Here is a 20,410-nt window from a genome sequence, read left to right as displayed (position 1 = left end):
AGTCCAACTTTTCGATAGTTGGGAGGTTTCAAGCTGTCCTAGAGTGGTATTTGAGGTCCTAAATGCTGCCGTCAGCCCAATGCGCTATTTCTGAGCCCCTGCCCACCTGCCCACCCGCCCACCCCTGGGAGAGCCCAGGAACGGCTCCCTGCTCTGCTGAATGTCCTGCTTTTAATGAGTTTCTTCAACAGTTCGTTCTGTCACTGCTGAGCAGATAAAAAAAGATCAAACTGAGATTAGTTACAGTAATAATTAAAAGCCGACCTTCTGGCAGTTAAGCCAGACATCTTGCCTTCTGAAAGAGCCTGTCCTGCAGGTGCAAGGGACAGCTTTGATGCTGTAGTTCTTCCCGCTGAGTTACTCTTCACCCATTTACAGATGTGCAATTTGCCTTATTTTATAAATCACCACCTCAAAACAAGACCAAAACAACCCAAACCACTCTCATTTTCCATTTGCAAGACTCAGTGCTTTTTCAGAAAGCAGAAAAACATTTATTTCGGTGGTAGAGGGAGAGCAGACGTCATTTTCGCCAGTACTAATCACTCCTGTCCTTGCATACAGAGATATAAATCTAGATGCTAGAGATAACCAGGAGAGACAAAATTTACCCACTCTAGATTTAATTTAATTATGTTATAGCACAGATTAGGAAAAGATGCCTTTAAAATAGCTTGAGCTAGCCTGGAGTTAAAACAAGAGACTGACATCCGCACTTCCCAGCAGAGAGTCCTGGTCCCCTGGGCACGGTGAGGAGGAAGGACAGCACGCGACCCGACCCACTGCCTCCTCTGCTCTGGCTGCACACTGCCTTCACTCCACAGGGCCTCGGCCATGATACGTACCATGTGAACATCCAAGAACCCTCTAAATATCCAGCAGCAGAGCACTACATGGTTTTCTGGATGGCAAACAGCCACTAGCATGAGCCGCAAGTCCAGCAGCCGCTCATACCCTTCACCTCCCTTTCCATTGCTTCCCTTAAAAATTGGTGTAAAATAGGTATCTCCAAACCCAGCCAGCCTGGTGAGACAGACCCTGGGCTTTGGTATTCGGAAACACCACAGTCTTGGTTTAAGCAGATATTTTGTTATTTGTTCAGCTCTTTTCCCCCACTTCTTGGCATCTCATTGAAATGGGCTTTACTAGGCACTTACATAGTAGAGCTGTAAAGAAACCAGCTGGTTAATTTAAAAGAGTGCAGTCCTTATAGCATTCCCCGCTGGGAATTTCTTGAAGCACACAAAAAAATTAAATTGTATCACTTTTTCTACCACATCATTAGTTTTATTTCCAAACTCATATTCTGAGGGGAAAAAAAGTCTCAATATCCCTTCTGCATTAGGCTACAAACTTTGCGGGGGCAAAAGGAGCTACTACGTTACAAAAAGAAATGTCACAGCAGGATTACAGTCCCAGTTGCAATCCAAAGCCACAAAGATGCTACTGTCCCTGCCAAGAGTACATTTTGTCACTAAAATAGTTGCCACTGCAGGCCAGCGTTAGCCCAGATCGACCACATATCAACAGAGAACATCTAACATGTACAGTGACAGGCGGTGCAGAGAAGCTTGTATGGGGCTGACAAGGCGCGAGCCTAGGGACAGGGCAAGGTGCCGAGCCTGTGAAGCTGATACAGGGCAGAAGGAGCAGAGAGACAGGCAGGGTCCTGAAAGCCCTTGGAAGTGGCAGGGTCACAAACAGCTGAACCGCCGGAGCTGCAAGAGTTTGGACAAGTCACAAAGCAAGGCTGGAGGCAAAGGAAGGCAAAAATCATCTATTTCAGCTGAAGACATGGGAGCAAGAAGAATTTGAAGGAAGAAAGTGGGGTATTGCCCTGTGGGAACGACGCATATGTAGACATACAGCTATTTTAGTGACCCCCTTTTAGTAGGATCAGGTATTGTTTAGACAGCCTAAACAGCAAATCCTTCCAAGGCCGTGAAGCCAACCAACAAATCCTTATCCTACCCTTGTCCCCAGAAACTACTCATTAAAAGGGTACTCCACAGTTCTCATTCGGTGTCCGGTGCCCCATCTCCCAGTGCAAGGCATGACGGTGACATTCAAAAGACATCCAGTTCCACAGAGGGCCGACCTGCCAGATGTCAGAGATGCAGAGCTACTCCAGCAAGTCTGCAGAGTATTTACAAAGCAGTTTGCTAAATTATACAAAGGGAATAATTTGCAATGTAATGGTGTGTTTGCATTCTGAATATCTGATTTCCTGTTCAACAAATAACCTAAACACTCCCAACCAAATGAAATGTAGACAAGACTTAAAACGTTTGAAGAGAAGCACTCATCCAGAAAATTAAGGTCAACACGGAACAGATGGTGCCTCTGAAAAATGTGTCTTCAACATTTATCTTTATGTAAAATGAAAATCTTTTAAAAACCTCCGGCTGTTTGGTGACAGTCCTACTTGAAATATTGAATCTCGCACTCCATGGATAATAAAGAAGCACTAAAAAATTACTTCAAAATACTAAATCTAAATAAAGTTCTCTCAACTACCGTGCAATAAGATTTTCGTGGGCATGTAAATACATATCAATAAAAGATAGATTCAATCGCTTCTGTAACCACTATAAATATTGCAAGTGCTCTCTCCATTTCCATAAATATGACCCACAACTCCCAGGTGAAAAGCTTTTTCATTTGCAGCAGTCAGGAAAAAAATGATCCTTTCTTCTTTATCAAAGTCTCTTGAAAGGCTGAATTTGAAGCCCAGCGCACAGGGAGTTGTGAACAACTTGTTACGATGATGCATGAAATGCCTTCTCCAGCCTCGGAGGATTCGATCAATGGGATTGCAGGAGGATCGCTGTTATCCTGGAGGGCAGGCAATGTCATACCCACCTGGGGAGGGAAACAGGGGCTCTAATTGGGCAGGCCTGCAAATTACTTTGGTAATACAGAAATGAGCTGGAACAAGCAGAAATAATGAGACAGACCTGTCAAACGCCCAATGAGTAATAACATGTTAGAGACAAATCAGAATTATATTAAAGAAGTTGAGTATTGGCATAAGCAGCAGTGCAAGTAAGCACACAGCAAGGTGGGCCCCAGGCAGGGGAAGGCTCGGCAGGACAGCAGGTGAACCCCCTCCGCGGCTGCTAGCGAAGGCTTTCTCAGGACAGGTAAAGGAGAGGGCAGGCAGAGAAAACACAGAGCTGCACAGCAGGGATCTTTCAAGTTTACCTGAAACAAGAAAAAAACCAAACCCAAAGTCCACACATCCTGGGCCGGAGTCAACCACATTTTTGGAGGAAGAGGAAAGACCTGCAATACCTAAAAATACAGTCCCAGGGAGACCTCCTCCTGTGCGTCACCAACAGAGCACCCTGCTGACAGCCAGGGCCCTCTGACAGGCTGTTACTCCTAATCATGGGCTACACACATCACCCAAATTGCTGCACACATCACTTGAATCCCTTAAGTTACTTCCTAAGGGGCCACCTCAACGCCTGGACTGAAGAAGTAGCCTGTGATAACAACAACAACTCACCAGCTTTGGACATCAAAGCAGCCACGGCCACAGAAGGAGCTATCTCCTCATACCACCCAAAAAAAATCAGTATTAGCCCAGTGAAAATAGACTGCTGAAGCATGTCCACAAAAACACAAGGTAATTACAGATCTACTACCAGTTTTTGTTTGACAATCACCAGACATCCAACAGAGCAACCATTATCAATGCACCTCTTTTTTTACAATGTGGCTTCCAGCCATTTGCATCTACTAGAAAGACGCAGATTTTTGTAACTCACACCTTCAGCTACAACACTGATGAAGTTGCACAGAAAGCTTCTGCAAATCCACTTTGCTAAAAAAGCTACAGGATGCTTATTGCAGCAATTTTCCCCAAGTTGACACATCCTTCTTATTGGCTTCATGATACTGACATACTGATGTTTTGGGTCCCGCTTCCTCTAGAAATTACTTCTGATTCCCTGCACTACTGGGGAAAATAAGCTCAGCAAGAACATTTAGACTCACTGTCCCTAGCAATGGGCCCTGCCATCAGTAAAGTACAGCCAAAATGAAACTAGATTGCGTGTACCGGGGAAAGGCTTTCAAGAGTGGCTTTTGCACAGAGGTTTCTTGCTTCAAGGTCATCCCAAACCACATCACAGACAGCTCTGATAAGCAACAGCACAACAACAGCTCACCAGAGTCTTACAAATAGTAGAGTGTAGATCAAGTTCTCTTTCTCTCCCTACCTAGGGCTGTTTTAAACTAAATTAGATCTTTTCTTTTTCTTTTAAGAGAAGGTTGTGTTGATTTTGTCGGTCCTATTGCATAGCCAAGCACTGCTGCTGCACATAGAAACGTCTATCTGCATCAGGCCTCGACTCACTATTTCTAAAAATAAAATAAGTCATATTAATTTGTTCCTCCAGCACCTGGTGTTTAAAGTTATTTCTTGGCAACTTCTGTTCCTGGCATTTAAACATTTTTCCTATTCAGCTTAAGTCTGACAGCACTATTGGTTATCCTTCTCTGCCTCGCTAATAATTTGGTTGATGGCATGCAGATGGGTTTCTCATAATTAAAAAACCCATTTGCAAAGTTTGCATTAGGTGAAAAAAATAGAGCACTCCATTCAAAGGTTAAATATAAGTAGGCTGCAGAGCTCCATGAAAATATTGCATAATTTAGAGATAAAAATAGTTTTGCTTTATTCAAGCTAGGCTGGATAGGTAGATTTTTACTGCAATCAGCCTAAACCTCATCTCTCCAAGTTACATGCTCAAGTTGATTACAGAAAATTAAATTTAGTATTAATCAACCTAGGAAGGAAGAAATTACAAAAATTAAGCTAATGCATAAATCATAGGAAATAATGGTGAAAACGGCTACAGGAGATCATTTAATGCATCTTCACGCTTGTCTCACACCAGAATCAACTCCTCCCCTCCCCAAGCCACTCCTGACAGGTATTTGTCCAACCGTTTTAAAAATTTACCCACGACACAGGTACCAGAAGCCACCAGCCAGAGCCCTCCAGGGCCCCACCAGCCCTTCTGCTACAGACCTTGCCCCAGCATCCTCCAGCTATCCTGATTTGGGGTATCCCCTCGCCCCTGCCCTGGTGGGAACGCGCGACAGGACCTGACCGAAGCAGAAGCACCAGCTCTAACAGATCAGTTGCCAATGGCTGCACTTCCCACCTGGCAGGATGTGTTTTTTCCTTTTCTTCAGCAAAAAAATAAAAGCAAGCTTCACTGGCAGGTCCTGCACAAGCAGTTTTTACACCCCTGGACTGCTGTGCCAGGCAGGCAGCCGGCGTTGCCATGTCCGGAGCCACAGCTTTCCACCCATGTGTTCAGAGGCACCAGTAACTGGCACTGGGGTGGAAGGGACAGCCTTGCCCTACCTGCTGTGGGGCCATACAGGTACCCACAGACCCCGCACCGGGAACCGGTGCCGCGAGAGCCTGGGCTGTGCAACCGCAGCACAAAAGCACTCCTCGAAGCAGCACCGGCAGGCAGGTCCTGGGGAAGCGGCAGCCTCTCCCGGTCACACCAGCGAGCTCTCTGTGACTGGTGGGTCACTTGCAATTTTGAGCACAGAACTGCAGCACTTGGTACCGCTGGAAAAAGAGCAAACCCAAACACCTAACTATACAGATTCCAAGCTTAGGAATATATCTTCTTAAACGTCTCTTGATTTAGAAAGAAAAATCTACACATTGGTTGTGGCTTTCAGCTTTTCCATAGCATTCAGCCTCTTCATAAATTATGAATTTAGCATCTGATAGATCTGCCCCATCACCTTATCCTGATTTTACGGATGAGAACCTACTGCCTGCACAGGACCCGATCCAAATCATGCTTGAAGTCAGTGGGATCTCCTGGCCATCCCCACGGGGCATACGGCAGAGTTGGGCAAGTGTGGTTCCAAATTTCCCAAATAGTTGTCCAGTACTTTGCAAGACCATTTCACCCTCTGGCCATGAACCTGAAGAAAGCTTGGTAAAAGGGCTCTGCTGATACATTACAACATACAACTACACTCCTGTGGAGTCTCAGTTAATGACGTAGTAAGCTGATTTTGTCTTTTATATGCCAATTTATCTAACACGTAGCAGCTAGTCAGCCCTGCAGTGACTGCACTGCTTTGGGTTCTCCACTCTGCAGAGCAGATACCATCCTATTTAAACTTGTATAGTAAGGAAGCATTTAGCTTTGAAGGTACAGTTACAGTACAAGAATTTTCTTTTCTGAGCTAAATCCTGATGTTTTACTCCTTCCCTAATCTTGCTCCCTAGGAAACGTACAAATCCGGACAGTCTTTATCAGCTGGGGGTGTGGGAGGGCAGTTTTAGATGAAGCTCTTGTAACTGCATTGCTTTCTTCCTGAGAAAAAACATCAGCAATTTAGAGAAATTTAAAAGCTAAGTGAAATCCTTAAGTGTTCCCCTTAGTCACTTCCAAACTTTTTTTCTAATCCCTTTGAACTCCATCTGTAGTTTAGTCAACAGCTTGTTTAGGATTAATTCTTTCCATCCCAATTACAAGACACTGTGTATGTTTATACATATTTTTTATATATATACACACACACGCAAATGTCCATCAGAATAAATTAAAAAGCATAATCCTTATAAAGAGCCATAACAATTTCAAGCTCTCTGGAATCAAGAAAAAAGGATTAGCACTATTAAGACTGAAGTCAGGAAGTGCATCTCTGAATGAATTCCTGAAGGGCTTTGCTGAGAACTTCAATCTCAGTTTTCAGGCAACTGCCCCTGGTTTGATATGTGTCTTCCAGTGGGAACACAACGGCTTTTTTTTTGTTTGTTTTAATTGAAGCCATGTCCCCATGAGTGGCTCCCCGCTTTAGCCAGCTCCAATGTCCCTAATTATGCAGAAGCAAACAAAAGCACGCCAGCAAAGAGGCTGTTGAATCAGCCAGGCACACAGCCCTGTGAGGTCTGGGTGTTTCCATGGACCTAAGCAACCATCTCCGCCCTCCCCAAAACAGAGCAGGCACTGGGGACATCGAGCGTTACCAGCAGTGGCTGAAGGACCAGCCAAGCCACTGAGGCTGGTGGAGCCCCTCTGAGCTCCACAAACACAGCACCTGGAGCTCTGGTAGGGGCCACAAGCCCCTGCAAATGGCCAAGCGAATGCAGCAGCCCGGAGTGGGGGCCTTGCAGGGCCCAGCACCCCCGGCACCCCTGCACAGCCCTGGATCAGCCTCAGACCGCACCGCCGTGCCCCTCGCTCCACCTGCAGCATGGAGGGGTTGGGGTTGCTGGATAACCCACCCCTTGGGGGGTGCTCCGGGCCACCCCAAGCAGGGCACCCAGCCCAGGCTGGCCAGGGGTCCCCTGGGATCCCTGCGCTCCCCAGCAGCGAGGGCCAGGCTCACCCCGCAGCATCGCACGGCAGGGGGAGCGTCTGGCTCAGACACGGCAATCGTTAGCTCTACTGCGATCATTAACGGAGCCTCATCAGACCCAGGACAGGGAGTCACAGCCCTGCAACCTCCTTAGTAACATGCACTGGTGCTGGACTAAGGGGAAATTCCCAAAATCAACCAACTCTAGCTCAAGAGCTAGCCGCTAGCAAAAGCTGCAGGAAGAAAGCAAGGCACCTCCCTGGATCCCCCTCAAAAGCACTGCCAGAGACTGCACTCGGCAGCACAAATAATTGCTTGGCTCAAGGGTTAAGAATAAACAGTATGTCTGAAAGGGCAAATCTACAGACGTTTGAGAGAAGCAAGGGAACAACCTGGCAGCTGAGAGCGCATGGGCCATGAAGCAGCCCAGGAAACTTCCCCAGAAACACTCAAAACTCCATTGCTTTTACTAATTCCTAGTCCTAACAAAGCACTTAGGGAGCTGCTGATGAAAACTGCCCTATAGAACAGGAAAGGATCCTTTGTTTTGGGGGTACGGACACGAGTTGCAGAGGATGACCATAGCACAGCCAGGTCATTAGCGAAACACAAGCATTAACATCTATGAAAAATGTGAAGGCCCCAATGGGCTACAGGAACAGCATTTCTCTACTAAACGCTCCTGCGTCCAGAGAAATGCACACACTAACAGACCATGGCTGACATCCCCACAATGCTGTTAAGGGTGGCATCTGTGCAGAGACTGCACTGATGTAGAAAACATGTTTCATACCACCTGTAGCAGCTTAGCACAAGCAGCACTAGCTGCAAGTAACAGGAATTTGTGTGAGGCTGAAGAGCATTATTATTGGAGTGCACAGGACCACAACCTGCCAGTTTCAAGTTAAGGCCGAAGCTAATTGAATTGTGGAAGCAGATTTATGTATCACATGCCTTGGTGCAGCATTTATGTTTGTTCTTACAGCAACTTCCCATTTTCACTCTGGACATGGAGTGCATGACTCCACCATGCATCCAAGATTAGGACAGTATTTCACGGTACAGGACTGCTTTTCCACTTTTGGGATCAAGGTGAAAGATTCGTGGTGAGTGAGGATGGACAGAAGGAACACATGGAGGACTGCAGCAGACATCCAGCAAAACTCTCTCCACTGCCACATTGCTGCAGTCTGCCATGAGTCCTTGTGTTAGGGCGGGTAGGAGGAAAAGAGCTGTTGTGGGGTGATGAGAGCTGGGCATCTTGTAACTCAAGTGCATCGTGACTACTCAGCTGCACTTCAGCACTGTGCAGTTTGTGTCTGGACATGTGAACGCTTTCCAGTGTTTTTTTTCCTTTGACAATCTGTATTATCTAGAATGAGACTACCATAACTGCAGCCTTACCTTTAATATCTTGGGAAGACATCTGTAAAGAGACTCCCTGATGACCTAACCACTGGGCACCTATGAACTGCCTTATAGTGTCAGAGTAATTCATGACAACTGCTTGTTTACATAGAGAAACGCGTCTCGCTCCGTACACCAAGGTGGTACAATCCAAACAGATGTAAGGCAGAGCTCTACAAGCTGAGAACTCACTATCTTGACACCAATACCTCTGAGGAAAACAACTTTCTCTTAGGTTCACTGGAAGATCAGAAGACCTTGAAAAATTACTATATTTACTTTAAGTCCATGCGACTTTTCAGGGCACAGATTTCCCCTGCAAAGAAGTAAAAATCTTATTAATAAACTGAAATAGTTTCACGTAAGAAACAGGGAGGCAGGAATGCTACTAACCTTGAGAACATGAAGACCAGCCTCTTGCTTTTTTCCTCCCAACTGCAAATCAATCATCCACTTGACAGGAAGCTTTTAATCTTACACCACTTATCAGCAGTAATCATCTTTTTAGAATTTGTGAACAAGTATTCTGTTTATTAGCTTAATAAAAGCTCAAATGCATAGAGCTACAAATATCAGGCACCTCAGCACACACTAACAGAGGGTTCCCCCCTATTTCAACCTTCTTTATGTTGTAGAGAAGTCAAGACCACCAAGGTTTGAGATCCATGGTGGAGATACCCCAATGAGTATGAAGTCCCCACCATGCCAGCACTTGCACTGTTCACTTGCTACCTTTACAGCTACTACTGGAAAGCACAGCTCTAACACCATACTTACATCTCATTTACGTCTGGAACATGTCATATATACTTCACAGGTTTAGGAGTCCTCTTGGCTTCCTTCTCACAAGCATATCAAATGTCTTAATGCAACACTGCATAAGAGGTTGTCCATGCATCTAGACTATACATGACTTATTTAAATAAGTAAGCAATTTAAAGTCCCTGAGTTACACATTACCTCCTTACACCATTTCCCCAGAAGTCATTGCATGCTTTCTGGTTCACCAGTCAGCATCATTCTTCCACAACAGCACCCGTGAGTGATCTCATGAGGCATGCCACCCTCTTGTGTGCAAGACAAGTTTCGCTAGTTCCATCTGGAAGCAGGTATCAGGATAGCACTTCACCAGACCAGCAGCAGACAGCCCTCAGGTGTCTGGGCACACAGGTGCCTCTAAACCTCCCTTCAGAAGTTTGTTGTTGCTGCTGCTTGCATTTAAAAGAAAGTTCAGTATTTCAGCCTAAGCAAGGAACTTTTGCCAATTAGAAGCAATTTTCAACAAATCATCATGATAGAGTACCAAAAGCAGAAGTATCAAATGTAAATAACTTGTAAACATTAGTGACATAGTAGTAGATTCAATTAACATGAACGACCACAGAGACAACTCGCAATTCAGAAATAGCCTTTTGTCATGAAGTCTTTATGGCTTGACAGAAAGAAAGTTAGATTTGTTTTTGAAATGGTTAGTGCAATTTTTTATTTGAGAGGTCAGCTATAAGAAGAGTTAAACAGATGAATCCAGTATGACACCTCAGCTTCCAAGTTGTTTTTGAACCTGATCTGAAATATGGCACTGGACTCTTACCTAGAGTCAAGGCATTTGTGATCTCAGAAATAAAACCACAGCTATTTTCCCCCAAGAGATGGTGGTGGTGGGGTTAAGTTCTTTAAGGGATAATTCGTATTTCATATAAAACACAGGAAGGAAAGCTTAGCAGCTTAACAGCATCAGAAGTGCAGCTGTGTGCTTGGCCAGTACCTCTGCAATCCACACATACAGCTTCATCTAATACATAATTCGTTTGGAAAAGTGAATGAAGGAAGGAGAAGTATGCAGCCTCATTGAAGAGATCGGTAATGCAGCATTTCAAAACAGTTCTTTCCTGGAAGTTCAGACTCCTGCAAAGTAACCTTGGACTTTTACACAAGGAGTAGCTACAAACAGCGTATTCCCCAATACTGTCTAAATTTAGATCCTCCTCTCCTGCTATTTCATGCAAAGCAAGAATGAATATCCAAGCTTCTATCCAAAGCAAAAATTAGTACCACTTTCCTTGACAGTGATAATGGTGTTTATGGAGAATTGTTAAGTAGTGTACACCTTTTTGGAACCAGAAGTCAAGCTTCAAGACACTCGCCATGTCTTCAACTTTCATCTGAGCTACCCATTCTCTGATTCAGTAGACACCACTAGGTGCTGGCACTACCATTTCCTTATACTTATTGCTTTTACAAGCTATATTCATTCCAAGGACACCTAGTTCACTAGAGCATCTCTGCTCTTCCTCTTCATTTCTCTTCCAATACGAAGAACTCCCATTAACCCGAATGGAAGTAAACGTATGCGCGCACAGGACATAATAGACCTTTTAAGGCTATATGGCTGACCAACAGAAAAATACATACATGTAACTGAAATTTTCTTCCATTTAGCAAAGGGCACCGAGTTTTAATTGAGACTCTTCAACCTGTTACCCTTACTTTCTTATATGCACCTTCTCCCCCTACCCCCTTAATGTATGGGGAAGACTCACTGTGCTTCCCTAAGCAAAACAAGAAATAGATCACATCAAGTTTGCTCCATAGACCAAAAGGTAAAAAAACAACAATAAAGGACAAACTGGTTCACAGTTAACCATAAATAAAAGTGCAATAAGTGTTCAAGTAGAGTGTAGAGTTTAAGCAAGCTGTACAACCACATTTGGCATAGTCATCTTTTAAAGGCTCTGCGTGGGTCCCTCCCATTACTGACAGCAGGGGGAAGAGGCTGAACGCTATTAGCTGGTGCTGGATTTACAGGTCCTCGTCCATTGCCTCTCCCACTACCTGCATAAGTGTGGCCGTGATTATACGTAAATGGAAATCCACTTGATTCAGGTCCAGTTTGTAAACCATTTCCTAAAAAGACAGGAAAGAAGGTTATCACAAATCCCATGGACTGAAATCACTGCTCCCTGACATAAGTTTAGCAACAGGGAACGCATGCAGCAACCAGCAAACCCTGAGCACCAGAAGGAAAAGCCCCTCTGGCACTGCAAGACCCCAAACCACAGCTTACCTTTTTCCCCCTCCCAAACTACCTCCCCTCCATCCCTACCCCCCACTCTCAACTAAAGCAAGAAGGGTCACAGAGTTGCATGCTGACTCTTTGGCAAGGAGAAAGACTGGAGTCTCATGAAACTAGCCTGGTGCTTTCAGAAATGTGCACTGGCTTGTAGGTCACACACAAAGATGTTCCAGACAGACAGCAGGGCAGCAGAAGTCAAGGAGAAACCAGCAAAAGAAAAGCAGGCTGCACAAAGCTCCTTGCATCATTCCCCACTACCAGGCACACAGAAATAGAAAGCTGCCTTGGGAAGTCCAGCCACAGAAGCAACTCAGCTAGCACCAAGTTCTCATGAACTTGAGCCTCATAAGCATCACTGCTCGTGTTCTGCTGGTAGGAAGAGGGACAGAGCTGAAAAGGCAGAATGATGACAGGAAGCATGGGGAGAGAAGGAAGAGACAAAAGGAAATTATTGCATTTGAAGACCACACAAGAAGCAGGAAGAGAAAAAAAGAAGTTTCAGAAGATATGCACAAGCTCAGTGAAAACAGCTGTCCACCACCCAAAGCAGGGACACCAAGGAAGTACCTACACACTGAAAGCCTGCTCGCCTCGCCCTGGCACTGAGGAAAGACTGGCCTGAAAGCATTGCCCTTCTTTGCTCAGAATAATTTATTTTCAAGGGAACAGAAAGGGCTCTTCAGAGAAGTAAAATAAGAGAAATGAAAATCATGTTGCTAAAGAGGAAGCAGACAGTCACTGAATTGAAGTGACGCAGAGCTTTTTAACAGCAAGTTACGGAATCACTTTGTCATCCACCAGCAGGGCTTAGCTATACACCAGGTACTGAGTCTGGGCATCATGTAGGCAGGCCATAACTAAGGTCCCCTCTCAGCTTACACGCACGCAAGTCCTTGAAGCATTTTCTTATTTAAGCTTCAATGTTTAAATACATCACAAAATGGTCCAGCCAGGTCAGATATTGGAATTCAGTTTACCACCACTTCTGTTTTGGGGAGCTAACCTGGCAGAAAAGCCACAGTGATTGGCAAGATTAAAGTCATTTTTAAAGCCAAGGTCTCAGGCAGTTTAAAAAACAGAATTTCAAGTGCTGCAAAAACTCTTTGAAAGCATCAGAACAATTTAGGATTAGTCAAGTCCCTTTACATGATAAAGGTACCTTGAATATTTTGCTCTCTTCCTCTTCTAGGGAAGAAATCCTGAAACCATCCTTCAGGAAATGTTCATGCTTATGTGATTGCAGGTTCAGGCCCCAGTCTAAAAGACTTTTTAGAGCATAGTGCACTTTGCCCCAGAGTGGAGAACCCTTAGCAAGATAAAATTATTTTTATTCCCATTAAGTGTTTCTCATCCTTTCACTTTCACAAGATGAAAAAACTTACCCAGTGGCCCGAAAGTACAAGAACCCATATTACTTGATGCAGAACTATTATTCTGTTCACCCTGTGCCTTCAGAGAAATGTTTAAAAAAAAAAAAGAGAGAGAGAGAGACATGGGTCAGAGAGAGGAATTTCACATTTTTACAGAAAGGGGCTGATTTTTTTCCTGCATACGTAGAGTGGCTCCACATGAAATTTACCTGCTACTCTAATTATTGGCTCATTTTTATCTATATATCACTTCAAGTCCATTTTTCCAGAAGAGTCACATCTGATCACAGCCTAGCATGAAGTATTCAAAACAAAGAGCACTTTATGCCAGAAGCCTCAGACAAGTTTAACATACCAGTTTGTTCTGCCCGACGTGTTCTGAGTTGGGCTCACTGAAGTTTGGCACTTCTGAGTATACCATGCAGAACCTGGGGAGAAATTAGGATTATGAGGAAGTTCTAAAGCCATTTTTTAACAGAGTTCTCAACTCCACAACTCAAAGAGCTTATGTTCTTGACATATCCCCATCACCTAGAAGTAACTATTCCAGACCCCACTGTTCAGAGAGTATCCATAGGTATTGAAAGGCTCTTTGATCCCTTTACAGGCTTGTGGTGAAGCTGTCACATCTTCCTGGTGAGGGTGTTTCAGTCAAGCAGAGGCAAGTACACATTTACTCTAGAAGGTGAAATGGCCTAAAGAAAACAAAAGGTGATGAAAGGGCTCCCTTCGCCTCTCTTCCAGCTGCACAGTCTTGTCCAGCACCCACTCACAAGGTCGCCTGAGGCACAGAGTCACCCAGCCTGCTCCCAGACTGTGACTGCATTAGATCTCCGGGGAAAACTTAAACACTCGCACACACTCCCATGCTACGGAGTGCCCCATTAACGTAATAGCACAGAGGAGTCCAAAACAGGGAATGAAATTCAAAGCATCCTTTTCCACTCAAGGGGACTATGCAGGAATAGGCCCACCAACTCACCACATGGAAATTATGGCAGAGGGGAAGAAAGATTTGGATCATTATGCAGCTTGGAGTGGTTAAGCAGAAGTGGAGCTCCCACCTCCTGCTGGGAGGCACAACCCAGATGAGGACTCACCTCACTCCAGCCTGCTGGAGAGTAAGCCCACTGGATGACACTTCTGAGGCGATGGCTTTGCACCAAAGAAAATCTGCAGGTCATCCCTCACCAAATCCAGCTGAGTACTGGGGATTTTTGAACCATCCGAGAAGAGAGGTGGCCACCCTACAGCCCCACTTCCCTGATGACTACAAGGCCTCCCACGGCACTTTGTGCAACAGCGGAAGTACTCTTCTGGTTAGAAAACGTTGCTGTTTTTCCTGTTGCTTGTCAAGTATGTTACTCATGTTTGTTCTTAGTCAGGAGGAGTCGCCGCCTCAGTTTGTGGGCAGTTTAAAGAAGGTTTAATGAGGCTTGCTTCTGTTTAGATATGATTCACTAGAGTTACCTTTGTCTTCCTTCTTTGCACTGCCTGTCTCTCAAGCATGATACACACACAAGGCTTCCACCAGAATAAAGTGGCTAATCAAGCTGAGGCCTAGGTAAGCAATGCAGATTAAGTCCCTTGTAATTTATATACTTCTTCCCTCTAGGTAAAACCCAGACCTGTGCCAATGATGGAGGCTGATTTTCCTCAACATACCTAGAATCCAGAGAGGGTCGGAGCTCATTACCACAACAGCATGTGGAAACTCACACCACAGTTGCCTGTACTGTATCTATCCATGACCAATCAACACACTTTTGCTGCCCTAGCTTCCATTTACTAAGAGCCACCATGTCTTATACTTACCATGACGCTCTGCTGAGAAGAGGACATAACACTGCAAGTGTAAACACGCAATACTTACTCCCCAATTTTATGCAGCTCGCCTCCTCGTCCTGTGTAAAGTGTCAGGCATCCTTTCCACAGAGATGCGTACCTGGCCAAAGAAAGGAGAAGCAAAGCAGTCTCTCAGTGAATGAGAAATACCACTGTTGAAAAAGAAAGTAGAAGCACGCTATCTTCCAAGTGTTAATAACTATTACATGTCAGCATGAATGGACTAAAAAAATTCCCAGGGACCCCAGCTTCACCACACTAAAAGTTTATAGATTCCCCATGTTTTACTTCTAGCAAAAGGTACTGGAAGCTCAGCTGACTCCTTTGGCAATGACAGGAAAGCAGCCAATTATTTTGAGATTGGATACTCTTTCCTTGGCTGGAGCAGCCCTTATGACTGTTCCTGCAGAGGAAAGGCATCTTGCCAAAAGCAGTATCTGTGTTACCATTCACTGACAACTCTCAGTTCTGCTTTCAGCAGGAGCCAGGAAGAATTACCTTTGCTCACTGGAGAATATGGATACTGCTACTGAATGTGTATAATAGGAAGTGCTTACTTTTTTAGTATAGGTCCTTACCAGATTTTTTTTTTAAAGGCACAAGTTTGACCATCATGTTCCAAGTGAGATATAGAAATGCAATAAAATCATTTTATGGTTGCAGAAACATTCACTTACAAGACAGCATGAGTGCACTCTAGTCTTTATAGTGGCACTTGACTTCAAGTACTGGAATTTGAGTTATGCAGAACTTTCTGTATAATTGTTCCTTTCAGTGAGGGGCATCATGTAAGTGAAGAAAATAATGAAAATACAGACCAGAAACCCAGGTGCGGTGCAAGGGAGTTAACAAGAATATGGGTGTCTTCTAGCAAAGGAATAGGGCGTCCCAGCAATCACATTCTCGGGAGCCACAGATAATCTGGACAAGTCACCACTTCCTTATGCTCCGGGTCTATCTCTGGAACATAGATAACAAACCTTCCTCTTGCCCTTTGCCTTATCTGCTGAGACTGGGAGCCATCTGGCTGCACACAGGGCCTCGGAGACACCAGGGAGGAGTCAGGTCAGCAGAACAGGACCATAATGCCAATGCAACGATAACCCTCTCTGTACTTCAGCACAAGCAGCAAAGCATAGTATCGACACTTACAGTGCCTGTCTTGGGAGTTTTCCATCCAGAGGCAGGATTAATGCTCTTCACTTCATAACGCTACCTTTCACTTCAAAGATTCCCTCTATGCTTAACCTTTAATAACCAGCTAGTTGGACAGTCTTGTGGCAGAGCGCAAAGGAAAAGAGCTACCAAATAAGAAATGTAAGTCAAACATACATTTACTGGGACAAGGCCCAGCAAATCATGGGACTGATAACCTCCAGCACAAAGTTATTCCACGTACGCAAGCATTTGTTTTTGTCTCAGAAAGAGCTGGCCATAAAGCACTAAACTCCAGAACTAACTTGAAATTTAGAAATATTAACTGCAACACCTTCCTGTAAACGGGTTAATCAGCCAAGGACAAAAATCAGCAAGTGTCTGCTTTTGCAGAAGAATGCATCTACAGCTTGACATTCAGCAGAAAGAGACACATTTACACTTGGGGCCTAGCTAAGCTTTTCTGCTTGTGACAGTGAGCATCCTGCCCTGAAAAGCCAGATTAGCCTACAGAGCTGAAATTTACCTGCCTTGCGATGGCAACATCACATGTTTATACATTAAGTATAAAATCGTGTTTGGGGAACCTTGTATGCCAGCATGACGGCTTTTTTCTTAAGATGAGAGCCAAACCAGAATGTATTTAGCTTCTGCCATTCCACTCACTACGCAGTCCTAAGCGAGCATGCAATTCATGTAAATGAATTGGCATGACTTAGCCACCCACCAGGTCAGTGATGTCAGCTCATAAATTTAATTCATACAGGCCAAACCCACTTTTTGACATGAAGGGAAGCAATGACCCTCCCATTTGTTGGACTGAAACAACAGAGCAGCTACAGTAAGCCAGTCACAGAGCGGAGTACAGTAACGGTGCCGAACAGCATCGCTATTAATTTGTTTCAGTGTCATCTACGCACAGGGCTTTGTGCTGGCCCAGAGCTCTGGTTTAGTTCCTTCCTTCCACCCACCCCAGCGCCCCAGCACTCCACGTGCTCTCCACGCAAGCAGGCTTCCCCAGAACCACCTCTGCTGAGGAGTCAGCCCATTTGGTGCAAAAGGACATTTGCATAGGAGGAAGCAGCTGTAACTTTGGTGGCAAGGGTCATCCAATTTCACTCCAAAACCAAGAATTACACTCAAATGAACAACTGAAGAGCAGCTCAGTTAGCAGCTCCACTGAGTAACCTTTTACGTACTTTTTCATAAAAACCAATTAGAAGGACCTTACACACGCTGTAGTTCCACCATCTCCTGATGTGCTGCAGGCCAAAGGATCAGTGCAATAGATTTCTAAGTGTAACCTAACTGGCACGAAGAACTCACATGAAAGTGACTACCACTGTGCTACTGACATGGAAGTGACATGGAAAAAGATTTTCAAACTGAAACTAGTATTCTTTCTCACAGATAAGAAATATAAGGTTGTATTTTTAAAAATTAAACCAGCTCTTTGAGATAAATGAGCTGCACCTAACCAAGCTAACATGCTCTGCAGTGTAGCCCTAGTATGAATTTTTATAGTGAATTTGAAAAGCTTCTCCTTCTCTGCCTGTCATTTCTGTTAAATGCACTGCAATGAAAAGCAACTTTTCTGCATGAGAGACATTAATCATTCCCTCCTTTCATTAAGGAGCTGACTGCTAGACTAAAGAATTGGCTGTAAAAATAAGAACATCCTTTTGACTTCCCTGCTTGATTTACAGACCAGGACCGACTGTTGCATTTCCCTCCCCCCGCAAAAAGAAGTATTTTCCTAAGGAGCTTTTTTTAAAGCCAAACCGAGTCTCTTAAACACCACCTCCTCATTAAAAATACAAGCCCCTCCTAGCCATCTACTAGACGGTATGCTCATGCTAGGCATGTTCTGGGGTGGAAAAGGTGGTTTTAATTTGGCAAGTGATCTCGGGGTGCTGCCTCGGTAACAGGGAGCCAGTCCGAAGGGGGCCAGCTGTGTCATCCGTGCCTCTCAGAAGGCGGCCGAGCCCGCTCACAACCCCGCACCTTCGCCTCGGCCACAAAGGGCTCCCCCCGACCCGGCGCTGCCCCGGAGCGCAGGCAGCGCTTGGCCGGGCCGGGGAGCGGGGCGGCGGGCGAGGCGGGGGCCGCGCTCGCCGCCGGCGGTGGTGGTGGGCGCGGGCCCGGCCCCATACGCACCCTTTGGTCAGGCGGATGATGTCCCCCGGCTGGATGAGGCCGCCGATCTCGTCCCACACGGAGATGGTGATGCTGCCCGTCTTGTCCGCCACTTTGCAGGACCTCACCTCGTGCCCGTCCTTCGTCTTGGTGACTCGCCCTGCGGGGAGAAGCGCGGCTCAGGGGGGCCAGGGGCGAACACGGCCCCGCCAGCGCCCCCCCCCCCCCCCACGCGTGACACGCGTGGGCGGCCCGGGGGTGGGGCGTGCCGGACGCCACTTACCGATCTCCAGCACAATAAAGATGACATTTAAGTTTTTCAGTCCGGGTTTTATGTCTTTTATGAGGATGTACGTGTCGCTCGCCGCGCTCATGCTGCGGCCGGCGCGGGGGGCAGGGCTGGCGGGGCGGGCCGAGCCCGCATCCCGCGGGGGAGCGGCGGCGGCAGCGCACGGCCGGGCCGGGGGGCACCGGCAACCCTCACAAGGGACGGGGACACGAGCACCGAGGGGCTGCGCGGTGACTGTGCGGCACGCCCGACGCCCACCGCTCCCTCTCCCGACCGACCCCACCGACACCACCCCCTCCCGTCCTCCCGCTCCCGCCGGCACTGAGGAGCACATGTGCGCTGCGCTCCCTTTTATACCAACCGGGCGGGCCCACCCCAGGCGCCGGGTGGGGGGGACGGGACGGACGGTACCGAATGGAACCGTCCGGGGCACGCGGAGAGCCGGGACTGGGCAAACAGGCGGGCGCGAGCCGGCGCCGCGCGCTGATTGGGCCGCGCCGCGGCCATCTTCTCTTTCTCGGGGCGCTGCCGGCCCAGACGCCACCGCCACCGCGGCCGAGGAGGGGGGGGCTGCGCCGAGCCTTCCTCACTGGGTGCCCTGGCTCGGCCCGGCTCGGCTCTCGGCTCGCTCACTCGCTCGCTTCCCTCCGGGAAACAGCCCTGCAGCGCCCCGAGCGCGGCCACTGGGGCAGAGGGGAGTTAGGAAGCGATTCGCCTCCTTTCCGCGCCATTTTAAGGCCCGGTTGTAACACCGGGAGGGGTCTTGTCATAGAGATTTCCCGGAGGGCGATTCCCCAGCAGTTCCAGCTTCCTTCATTGAGAAGAAAATACACATTTAGGAGAAGGATGCGTCCACTGCGATGTCGGCTAGGGGAGGTTTTGTTATGCGGGGGAAGTCTGATTTTGGTCTCCACCAAGCAGAAATGGCCATTGCAGGGGCTGAAGGGAGGAGCAGGAGGGCACCTCAGGACTTTGCAGGGCTGCACCACATCATAATGCTCCTGGAATCATATGCTCAGTGGACGTAGGGAAAGTCTAGGGTTGTGCAGTACCGTGCTTTGAACCTTTCTGTGCCAAAAATGTGAGTCTAGATCCTGTTGAGCACTAAAAAGGCTATCAAAGCACCCTGAACTCTTGACAGGACCCTCCTGTGGAGACACATTATTCTCTGAGCTTGCCTACAGGCTGGGTCAAACATGAGGGGAGGGCAGCTTCTCCAAGGGGAAAGCCATCAAGGTGATGGACCAACGAGAAGCCCCCTCAGCCTTGTGACATCCTTGGCAGGAGGGTCCTGAGGAAATAGCTCCCTGCCACAGAACAGCCCAAAGACGTGCAGATGGTTCTGTAAATCAGGTCTCCCCCTCAGGAAAGGTAGCAGAGCGGTGTATGTGCAGTTTGCTTCTCCTTTTCAGAGCCAGAGTTAGCTAGCTGGGCTTTCCCCTTCTATTTCTGTAAGCAGAAATCCATAGATGACAGCAGTTGTGAAATGCTTGGCCACACGTTCTGCCACACTGAAGCTCTGGTCCAACAAATGTTGTGCAATCCTTATCTGTAGGCAGTGGAGCAGCCCTGCTGGGTACAACTCAGTGCTCGGAATAAAATGTGCTGCTTGCAGGAAACTGAGAGGAAGGCAACATGAGCCACAGGCGAATTTGCTTAAAGCCCCCACGAGCTTAATCCACTTCTGTCCCAGATCCTTCAGTGGGTGCAAATGGGGGGGATGACAGACCTCCTCGGTGGCACCTCTCCTGACTGGCTCTATAACTCTACTCTGGTAATGCT

At 46.7% G+C, this 20,410-nt stretch overlaps 1 protein-coding gene across 2 annotated transcripts; it reads right to left on the bottom strand.

Moving 5' to 3' along the window:
• Positions 1 to 10,226: 10,226 nt before the first annotated feature.
• NABP1 (nucleic acid binding protein 1) lies at positions 10,227 to 18,874 on the bottom strand. 2 transcript variants are annotated; one of them, XM_050899871.1, is made up of 6 exons: positions 18,623 to 18,874; positions 18,361 to 18,499; positions 15,077 to 15,148; positions 13,559 to 13,631; positions 13,216 to 13,282; positions 10,227 to 11,664 (listed from the first exon to the last, which is right to left on the bottom strand). In XM_050899871.1, the coding sequence occupies exons 1-6, from the start codon at positions 18,711 to 18,713 to the stop codon at positions 11,477 to 11,479; spliced, it is 630 nt and encodes a 209-aa protein (XP_050755828.1). In that variant the 5' UTR covers positions 18,714 to 18,874; the 3' UTR covers positions 10,227 to 11,476. The 2 variants fall into 2 exon arrangements, with proteins under 2 accessions (XP_050755828.1, XP_050755829.1); XM_050899872.1 differs by having other exon boundaries at positions 13,216 to 13,276.
• Positions 18,875 to 20,410: the final 1,536 nt, after the last annotated feature.

Source organism: Gymnogyps californianus, chromosome 7 (assembly GCF_018139145.2).
Source record: "Gymnogyps californianus isolate 813 chromosome 7, ASM1813914v2, whole genome shotgun sequence".
Lineage (NCBI taxonomy): Eukaryota > Metazoa > Chordata > Aves > Accipitriformes > Cathartidae > Gymnogyps > Gymnogyps californianus.
Note: the sequence above shows the minus strand (reverse complement) of the source record. Positions and strands in the feature narration are given on the sequence as shown.